Source organism: Macadamia integrifolia, chromosome 5 (assembly GCF_013358625.1).
Source record: "Macadamia integrifolia cultivar HAES 741 chromosome 5, SCU_Mint_v3, whole genome shotgun sequence".
Lineage (NCBI taxonomy): Eukaryota > Viridiplantae > Streptophyta > Magnoliopsida > Proteales > Proteaceae > Macadamia > Macadamia integrifolia.
In genome coordinates this window covers 44,615,308-44,625,635 of record NC_056561.1, presented here as the reverse complement: position 1 = coordinate 44,625,635, position 10,328 = coordinate 44,615,308, and the positions used below count along the sequence as shown (strand labels likewise).

Below are 10,328 nucleotides of genomic sequence, written 5' to 3'. Positions count from 1 at the left end.
TGGTGAGGGTCTCAGAACTTACCTTCCCCTTTCTTCCGTGCCTTCTTATATAGCTCTTCCGCCTTAGGGTTTTTCCCCTTCTTTCCTCTTAGAGTCCTACTAGGATACGTCCAACCTTCTGGGGGGAATATTCCCCTCATGCAGACGACGTGATCCCGCGTGATTCCGTGGGCGTGCCTCGGTGATTGAGCGTGCTTGAGTGTGAGTGGTTTCTTGCCGCCTTCGTCTGGCGGAGGACACGTGTCCCTGTAGTGACACGTGTCATTGCCCCCACCGAGAGGTCATTTTGGCTATATCATAATCTAATTTGAATTTCACCAAAAAATTTATATGTTAATTCATATCAGTTTAGCTATCCAGCGGTTAAAACTAAACATGCTAGTCCAGGGAACCCTTTCTGTCTCTCCTTGACATTTATAAATTTCATCTACCAAATGAAAAAAACGGAAAAAACATTTATAAACTTCACTGTGCCCACCGCGGCTAATCAGCTCGTTTAAGCAAACTTATGTATACCTTTCACCTAGTCATGTAATCGTTTCTGCATCTCGATGAAAAGTAATCGTTTTTGTATCTGGATGAAAAGTAATCGATTCTGTGTTTTACCGGAATTATCTATCACCTCCATTAGCATCTGAAAGTGGGATCTGTCTCCTTTCCTTAGCGTGATCGCTTGGGTCTGCATATAGTTATATGGACGAGCGTCATATGTTCAATTGATGATCTAATGTTGGAAGAGTGATGAACAGAACAAGGCACCAACAAAAACGTCCAAAACTGTTGAATCATCACCTAAACATATGATGAATAACAAGACCTGAACGATCACCGCTTAAGAGAAGAGTCGAATCCTGAAATATGAGCCCCATCTTACCCCCATGTTTTACTTTTATGGGATTTAGATCTTCTGCAATCCGGTAGGGGGTCCATCGCATATCCAACGGCTGAAGACAGAGGGTCTAATTCTCCTGAACCAACTCTGATCTGATTGATTGATATATGAGAGGTGATATGATGAGTCATACCCAATGAAAACCTCTCTCTCTCTCTCTCTCTCTCTCTGGGTAAATAAAAACCTCACTCGTCAGTCTTCAGGATCTTCACCAGATAAGTAGATTTTTGTAATGGTTTGGGAAAAGGAATAGAATATGGATATGGAGGCATAGCCGCATAGCAGATAGAATATCGACGTCTGGCCCTAGATTTTCCACGGCAAACAGATGGACATCCTGAAATTGAGACATGGAGCTCGAATCTTGCTTAATTGGTGGAGCACAAGAGCTGAAATCCATGGATTGGCTGGAAATGGTTGCTGCCCCACTCTTTTGTCGACTTCTCTCTTCTCTCTCTCACTATCCTTTTTTACATCTTTCCTCTCTCTCTCTCTCTCTTTCCTACAATTCAATTCACTTGGAAAACACAGAGAAGGGGAGACCCATTTTCCATCTCAGGCCTCAATTCAATCTTTTTAAGATAGGATAGATACTGGGTTTTGAACTTGTAATTGTTGGAACAGCCATGGCTTCCTCGGCAATTTTTTACAGTTATCTTCATCCATCGAGCACATTTTCAAGAACCCACTTTCCAATTTCCTTTTCCAATGACTTCTCTGAAGAGTTCTTGTCATCTTCACACTACAACTGCGTCAAAAGTAAAGCTCTCAACAGTCGGAAGAGGACTAGGGTGAGGGCTGTCCTGGAAGCCCCTGTGACGACCACCACATCTACCCATACTGGCACCGGCAGTTGGGATAGTTCACCGCAGAAGAAGAAGCTTCGTGTGCTTGTGGCAGGGGGTGGGATTGGTGGGCTTGTTTTTGCTCTGGCTGCTAAGAAGAAAGGCTTTGATGTGTTAGTGTTTGAGAAGGATGCAAGTGCTATTAGAGGGGAAGGGAAGTACAGGGGCCCAATCCAGATACAAAGTAATGCATTGGCTGCCTTGGAGGCCATTGATTTTGAGGTTGCCGAGGAAATTATGAACGCTGGCTGCATCACTGGTGACCGAATCAATGGACTGGTCGATGGGATCTCTGGTTCTTGGTTAGTTGTTCCTGCTTGTGCACTTTCTGGTTAGGACTTAGGGCTGTATTGGACCCAGATATTAAAATTCGTCTACTGCTCATGAATCCATTTTTGATCGACTATAACCAATTAGGGAAGACGTATTGGAAAAGGTAATCCTGCATAAGAATGATGCATCTTATAAGAGCAGTCTATATCATAGCAGAAACATACAGTAAAGTTTCTGTCTTTAGATTTAAAACGAAAGAAAGAATCCCTGAAGTTGAAGTTCTTTCAGATTTAAGTTTAATGGCTAATGTAAACTGCTCCTTACTGTCTGAATTATTGAAGAATAAAATGTTTTATATGTTGTTCACTATCATCAATTTCATTAGCTGTCTTTTCTTATGAGCATCATATTTTGTTACGTGAAGTAATTCATAGTTGGTCATCAGGTACATCAAGTTTGATACATTCACTCCTGCAGCGAAACGAGGGCTTCCTGTCACGAGGGTTATTAGTCGAATTACTCTGCAACAAATCCTGGCTCGGGCAGTTGGTGAAGATGTCATTATGAATGGAAGTAATGTTGTTGACTTTGAGGATGATGGGAATAAGGTATTTGAGCCGTCAAGCTTTTCCTCACACCTCCCCACCTCTGAAAATATAAGGCAGGCACTTTGGACTTTGGATGCTGTCTCCCCACCGAAGAGTGGGTGAAGATGGAAAATTGGTTCCTGTCCTTTACTTGATAATTTTTAAGTAGAAGGTTTTACGGTCATGTCCCTGGCATCCACGTTGTAATCTTTCTTTCTTCACTGCTTACACCATAGGTTGCAGCTGTGCTTGAGAACGGGGAACGTTATGAAGGTGATCTTCTGGTTGGAGCTGATGGCATATGGTCAAAGGTAGAAGTGTAATCTAGCATGCTTGTCCACTGAGCCTGGAAAGGGAACATACAAGGAGTGTAAGGATCCACCATCTGATGGTTCAGACCTATTTTGATCTCCTATGTCAGATATAACTTTATCTAATTATTATAACAATATGATCCATGTCATTGATTTGGATGGAAGGAAAATACTTGAGTAGAAAATCAAGAAGAATGAAAAGTTCCCCAAATGGTTTCAACATCCAATTAGGTTGTTTTGGCATTGGAGATCTCCTTGGACGACCCATCAGATTTTGGGTTTGGTTACTGCTTCTGGCATGTATAATTCTCCGTTAACATAATTAGTCAGTATGTTCTTCTATTTCCGCTATCTTGAAATATCAAGAAAATAACGTTACTCATTAACAGGTTAGGAAGAATTTGTTTGGACCCAAAGATGCCACGTATTCAGGTTACACTTGTTACACTGGTATTGCAGATTTTGTGCCCCCAGATATTGAAACTGTTGGGTATGTTTTCTTCTGTTTATGCACTGGTTGGTAACCCATGCATCCCCATGACTTCTTTAGGCTTCTCTTTCTTCAAAAGTTAAACCATCATTTCCTAAGTTTATTAGTAACATAATTTTTCGTGGTGAAGGTACCGTGTATTTTTGGGTCACAAACAATACTTTGTTTCTTCCGATGTGGGTGCTGGAAAGATGCAGTGGTATGCGTTTCACAAGGAAGCACCTGGTGGAGTTGATGCTCCCAATGGTAAATATTCTTCATATGCTTGAATCTGTATATTCAATATAAAAATTGTATTGAATCCTATTACTCCATTTATAATAATTGACTGTATCTATAAAGTACAGGGAAATTTACTAAATAGCAGAAACTGAAAGGAAGCAACTAGCAGGATTAATTTTATTTTAAAAACTAATATGAAGTTAGCCTCCTCAGATATAGAGGGTGGAGATGCTGCCCACTTGGTAACTTTGCAAAAAGTAGATTGTCCTAGAGGGACAGAAGGGTGTACAAGTACACATAGATGGATTAGCATATTGTATACATCTGTCTGCACAATCAGTCTCTGTATTGTTTCTAATTGCTTATATTACTTGATGGAAAGAAACTTTATATTTCTGACCCATGGTGTAATCAACCTATCTGAGTCTTCGTTTTATGGCTGCTTGAAGTCTACAGCATTTTGCGGATGGTAAGCTGGGGACTCCAAACTTTGTTGTATGCAATTCCTTATTTTCAAACAGTGAAGAATAAAAGATGTCATTTAATTGATTGATTTTGTAACCTAGGAAAGCTGATCCTGTATACAATATTAAAGCCTAAAACTTATCAGGTGTTGGCTACTAAATTTATAGGCATTCTGTTAAATTCCAGATTTTGGTTGCTGTACTTCGGAATCTGATTGGTTTCTATCATTAATTTTTTGTGCAATTGATTTCTTGGATTGCTTTGATCTAGGTTTTGGTGCTGTACTGTTATCTTTATGCATAATTGTTTATTCAGTTGTTGATCTAGCACTATTATTGGCATCTTAAAAATTCAAATGGAAGAGGGCCTTTACTGGCTGCTGCTTCCCTCTTCAAAAGAGTCTGAATGTTGCTGAGCACCAAGCTAACAAAATTTGTATGCCCATGGGAACAAACTCAACCAGCCGGCTTCTGGGTGAAACTCCCCATGCCGTGCTCACAGACACAAGCATTTATTTATTTATTATTATTATTATTTTTTAAAATTTTTTATTTTATGGATGACAATCTGATTTTATTGCTAAATGAAAAGGATATACAGGACAGGGTAAAAAACAACAACAACAAGTATACAAGACAGTAGGCTGAAGCCCAAAAGCCAACCCTGGGGACTGCATAATCAGATAGTTACCCAAATACAGAGAGAGAGTTACTCATCAGCTACTGAGTTAGTGGACCTCATTCTCCATGAACTAGAACAGTTATATCTAGAGTGATTAAATTCGTGTAGTGCCAAGTAATACCATCTGACTCTGGCAGCCACAATGGTATTCCATCAGCCATTAGCGGTAGAAATTTCCACACCCTCGATGAAAGCTTTAAGCTTTGCTGTCATAGAATCTGAGATTCCAATAGGACCCTCAAAAGAAAAAGGAAAAAAAAAAAAGGATCTGAAAAAACTAATAAGATGATCCCTTCATAGTTAACACTCCACCAATACCTGGCTGGTCCCAGGTTTCCCAAAGAACTACCATCTGCATTCAACTTTAAGAGGTTTTGAGGAGGTGGAACCCAAATGTGCTGCCCTGCATCCCAAAAAACTGCAATTTATGAAGAACATTTTGCACTTCCTTGTGAGGGTGTTCTCTACACTTGAATGAGGGATTGTACCCACAACCATCATTTATTATTTCTCACCTTTTTCTCCTTTGCTTTTCCATCACCCAAGGATCAGGGGAAAAAACAAAAAAGAACAACCACTGAGAATGGGGAAAATAATAATAATAATAGTGTTAATCAAAATAATTAAAACCAGTCAGCTGTCAGGTTCTTATTGGCTTTTAAATTTGCATCAATTTAACTTGGTTTATCATGGTAATGCATGTCTACATACTTGATTTTTAAAACGGCGGAGTCATCCAATTTTGAGAACTTTTTTTGTGTGTGACTGGTGTGTGTGTGTGTGGTATTCTGTCGTTTTCCAATGTACTACATGTGTTCTTTTGGCAGGTAAAAAGGAAAGATTGCTTAAAATATTCCATGGTTGGTGTGATGGTGTAATTGACTTGATACTCGCTACAAATGAGGATGACATTCTTCGTCGTGACATATATGACCGATCACCCATTTTTACTTGGGGAAAGGGTTGTGTAACCTTGCTTGGGGACTCCGTTCATGCAATGCAGCCAAATATGGGTCAAGGTGGATGCATGGCTATTGAGGTATACTTGTTTCTTTGTTTGATTCCTTGACTCTCCCCTAGGAGTAGTTTTTCTCTAGATTATGAATCCTTGTAAAATCAATGGTATGAGAATTATTTTTTGTGTTAACTACCTTGAATAATTTTGCTTTTATTTTTAAATTATAGGATTATATGCACATTTTAGTTTCTGCATTTTGTAGTATCCTCATGTAGAGTGGCTTAATTTTCCAATCCTGATTTCCCTAACTCTGGTTCTCATGTTGGATTATTATACTACTCTTTTAGGATAGCTACGAACTGGCTTTTGAGCTTGAGAAAGCTTGGACACAAAGTGTTGAATTGGGAACCCCTCTTGATATTGCATCCTCTCTAAGGCGGTAAATTTTCATTTTCCTGTTGAACAGTTCAAACCAAAATTAACTTTGAGTTTCCATGTTAGAATTCACTCCTGAGTTCCGAATATGTACACTATGGAAAGAAGTTAATATTTATTTATTTTAACCATTGGGTGTTAGACCATAAAAATGGCCAACTCATTGGATAGCAATAAGGGATATGCGGGCAGGGGGTTGGAGACATCATTTGACAGATCTATGTTGGAGAAATCTAACCAGGACATGGTTAGATTATACTCGCAAACTTTTTCTGCCATTTGTTTGAATGGCCAGAATAATCATGGTGCTCAATCAAACTTTAAAAGGGATGACAAAGGAGTAAACATTTGCTGGTTTGGGCCATCTAATTGGATTGATTTTTTTACTTCAAATGTCTTTATTGAGGACCACATGTGGTGGATTTCACCATCCCTGCATTTGTACCTTGTAATGGGATGTGGTGGGCAGTCTATTTTAAATGCTAGTATGTGGATACCTCCTGATCATTATTTGGGTAAGATAAAACTGGCTCTAGAGTTTTCCCATAAATTGCAACATCTAGGACTATGACTCAGTTTCAGTTTTTTACTTCCATTCCTCAATTATTTGTTCAGCATTTCTTTACATTATGCATAACTACATTCTGTTTCAGTTATGAGAATGCAAGAAGATTGCGTGTCGCTATTATCCATGGAATGGCAAGGATGGCTGCTTTAATGGCTTCCACTTACAAGCCCTATCTGGGTGTTGGGCTTGGGCCACTGTCGGTAGGAAAACAAAAGTTTAATTATTTTTTTCTAATAGCTATTGTTTCAGCAGAATTTGTTTTGGCTCTTTATCATGGATGAAAATGTCTTATGCAGTTCTTGACAAAGTTCCGGATACCACATCCAGGAACAGTTGGTGGGAGATTTTTTATTGACATTGCAATGCCCTTAATGTTGAATTGGGTCTTAGGTGGTAACAGGTGGGGCCTGTTATTTTGCTTCAGTATTTCTGATTTTTTGTTATATGGGAGTATTATAAAGTACATACTAGTAAATAAAATCTTGTTTGAACTACTTATCCAGAATTTTAACTTCACCTCAGTTTAAAACTTCTAAACCAGTAATGAAGCCTATGCTAGAGCATATTTGTTCTGCTTTGCAGTCTTAAGCCAGTGCGGCTAAGTTCTATGAGCGTTGGCCATGAGTGCTGGTGTCATACATTAGGTGAGATTGTCACACACATTGAAATGATACAAATCACAAGAATATAGGTACATTTGAAGATATCAAAAATGTTGAAACTGATTGAACAGGAATTATGATCCTAGATTCTGTGGTATTTTTGCAGCTGACCACAGTAGTCAAGAATATGGATAATGTTTTTTGGATTGGGTAGCATTTGTTATTGATCATAAGTGTTTGAACAGCTGCACATTTGCCATCACAGGGAGAAAGGAAAGGGGATACAAGGAAAAGATAAGAAAGATATTTTCTAGACAATTTTGCATAATCTTATTATGACTTCTCTTCAGTTATTTTATCCTGTTATATGCAAGGGATGAAAATCGTTAAATGACTAAATCCCTAAGCATGTATACATTGTTGCATATGTCATGAAGGTCCGATCTCCATAGACTGCTCTGTTGTCATTTCCAATATGCCATGGAGGAAAACCTTCAGCTTGCATTGTGCACAGAACTTATAAGGAATTGTCTGTTTGAGTTCTTCCTATGGAGGACAACCCCATTATTTTGTTGAAAAACTTCTCATCGTATATTGGACTAAAAAAAATCATTACCTTGCAGCGCAAAACTTGAAGGGAGATTCCAAAGCTGCCGGCTGTCAGACAGAGTATGTTGCTACCAATACATTTCCAACACAGTTTACTGCATGTATGATGGTAGTAGTATAAACTCTGAGATCATTGTTGTATGCAAGCTAAAACTTTTTATTTTTCAATGAAGGCAAGCGACCAATTACAGAGATGGTTTGAGGATGATGATGCACTGGAGCGTGCACTTGGAGGAGAGTATGTTTCTTTGTTGTTTCTATCATCACTATAATCTTGGTGTAGTTAGCTACAGATGATTAGTCATAGTTCTAACCATCTGGTTTGTTTTTGAAGGTGGTTTCTTTTGCCATTGGAGAGAGAGAATAGTGGGGCAATACAACCTATACATTTAAGTAGGGATGAGAACAAACCCTGCATAGTTGGGTATGTCAGTGAGAACAAGTTCAGTTTTCTATGTTGTTCTGTTTGTAAGCTGAGGTACCACATCTAGTAGACTTCTGAAATGTTATATTGCAAATTAATCAGACAGGAAATGGTTAGTTCTGGTGGGTTATGGATTTTCATCTAAATAATGTTTGGAACTACTGATGAAAGGGGATTTGGATTCATGTTCAAGGAAAATAACGGACCTGACTTCGAAATGGTTACCGTCTATGTATTAAGAACGTGTTGGATCAAGATAGATTGTACTTAATTTTGTAATTTTCTCATGCCATATAGCAAGAATTCAGTTGAGCCAAACAACCATCCATGCTTGGGTAAAAATATCCTTACCAGTAATCTTTTCTGCTTCCAACACTATCAAATCATGCTGAACTCCAATATGGTCAGTTCCGTGTAATGCACTAAACACTGGTATATATGGCCCACATGGACATGGGATTGGCCTACAATTTGATGGATTTTTCTCCTAGGCCTAGAATCTTCTTGATCTATTGCTCTTACATCCATTGGTACAATTTTTAGTATTGTTTCTAATTTGGTTTGATACTCAGGGAGGTAAACATCCAATTGAATGTCCATTGTGTGCCCACTGTCACGTCGTCGGTCATTTTCCTTATTGTCTACTAGTGGTCTACCAGCTGGGTACCTTAGATTTCTTTTTGTTTTAATCTCTTCGTGTAAAAGTGCTTTATATGATGCGTGTGCTACTCTGCAATTCAGGAACTTTCCACCTTCCAATTTGCCAGTAGTATCAGTGACAATAACTTCACCTCAGGTGAGTGAATCTCTCCAGAGAAGTGGCTATTTCCCTTTTAACCAAGGGCTTTTCCTCCCTATCATATTCTCTGGTGTTACTGGTTCTTCAATCAGGCTTCTCTTTTCCAGGTTTCTGATGTACATGCTCGTATCAGTTGTAAGGATGGTGCTTTCTACCTGACTGATTTGCGGAGTAAACATGGTACCTGGATCACTGAGTAAGTACCGGACACACAGATATTTTCACTTCCTGTTGAGTTGCATACTCTAAATTTGATTGTCATGACTCTGTGCAGTAATGAAGGTAGGCAGTATCGGTTGCCCCCAAACTTTCCAGCTCGATTTCATCCATCTGACATCATTGAGTTCGGTTCTGATCGGAAGGTGATAAAATGTTCCCTTCATATAGTTGCTATAAATGGCTCTTAGTTTGCTTGCCACATCTGTTTTATCAGATATGGGTGCAAATACCTTAAAAGAGAAGAAAACACATGCTGTCACGTCTATATAGCGTACCATATGCTTCATAAAAAAATCCCCATTATTGGCATGGACAGTGTCATCAAGGCAACACCTAGGCAGTAGTTGGTCTAGGGTGTCTACATTACATGAAAAAAAAAAAAAATTCTCGTTAGAACTTTTCTGCCATTCATGTTAATTACGTCGTGCATTTTAACATCTGCATTTTGGTGAGTAGGAAAGTTATCTTGCTATAACTTTGATGCCATTTTATGTTAATTACATCATACATTTTTACAGCTTTCTGCTTTGAGCTGATAATTAGATAGCTACTGCGTGCTCTCTCTCTGTTGGATAATGAGATAGAATAGAGTTTTGTTGCTTCATAGATATGATAGCACATTGTTTTAAGGTCTGTTCTTAAAATTTCAAGATCCAAATGCTTGTGCAGGCTGCCTTTCGTGTTAAGGTGCTGAAGGTCCCTCCAAAGATTGAAGGTAAGGAAGAGGATCGAATTGTCTCTACCGTATGAGTTCAACACACATGATTTTTACATACTTAAATTGTACAGCATGTATTGATCATTCCAGTGAAGTTGGGAAGGCTGCTTTATTTTTCCTTTGTAAAAAAAAGAAAAAGATTGTTTCTCATGCCAAACCATTTCTCATTTGTTGAACGATGAGAACATGGATCTGAGGAAAGGAAAAGGATAAATTTTGTTTCCAAA

General features: G+C 38.7%; 1 protein-coding gene across 1 annotated transcript; it reads left to right on the top strand.

Moving 5' to 3' along the window:
• Window positions 1–1,103: 1,103 nt before the first annotated feature.
• LOC122079657 (zeaxanthin epoxidase, chloroplastic) lies at window positions 1,104–10,328 on the top strand. Its single transcript, XM_042646305.1, has 16 exons — window positions 1,104–2,039; window positions 2,456–2,618; window positions 2,834–2,908; window positions 3,301–3,401; window positions 3,532–3,647; window positions 5,597–5,808; window positions 6,075–6,166; window positions 6,816–6,930; window positions 7,027–7,130; window positions 7,956–8,001; window positions 8,115–8,179; window positions 8,276–8,365; window positions 9,107–9,161; window positions 9,272–9,360; window positions 9,439–9,526; window positions 10,053–10,328. The coding sequence occupies exons 1-16, from the start codon at window positions 1,519–1,521 to the stop codon at window positions 10,131–10,133; spliced, it is 2,013 nt and encodes a 670-aa protein (XP_042502239.1). The 5' UTR covers window positions 1,104–1,518; the 3' UTR covers window positions 10,134–10,328.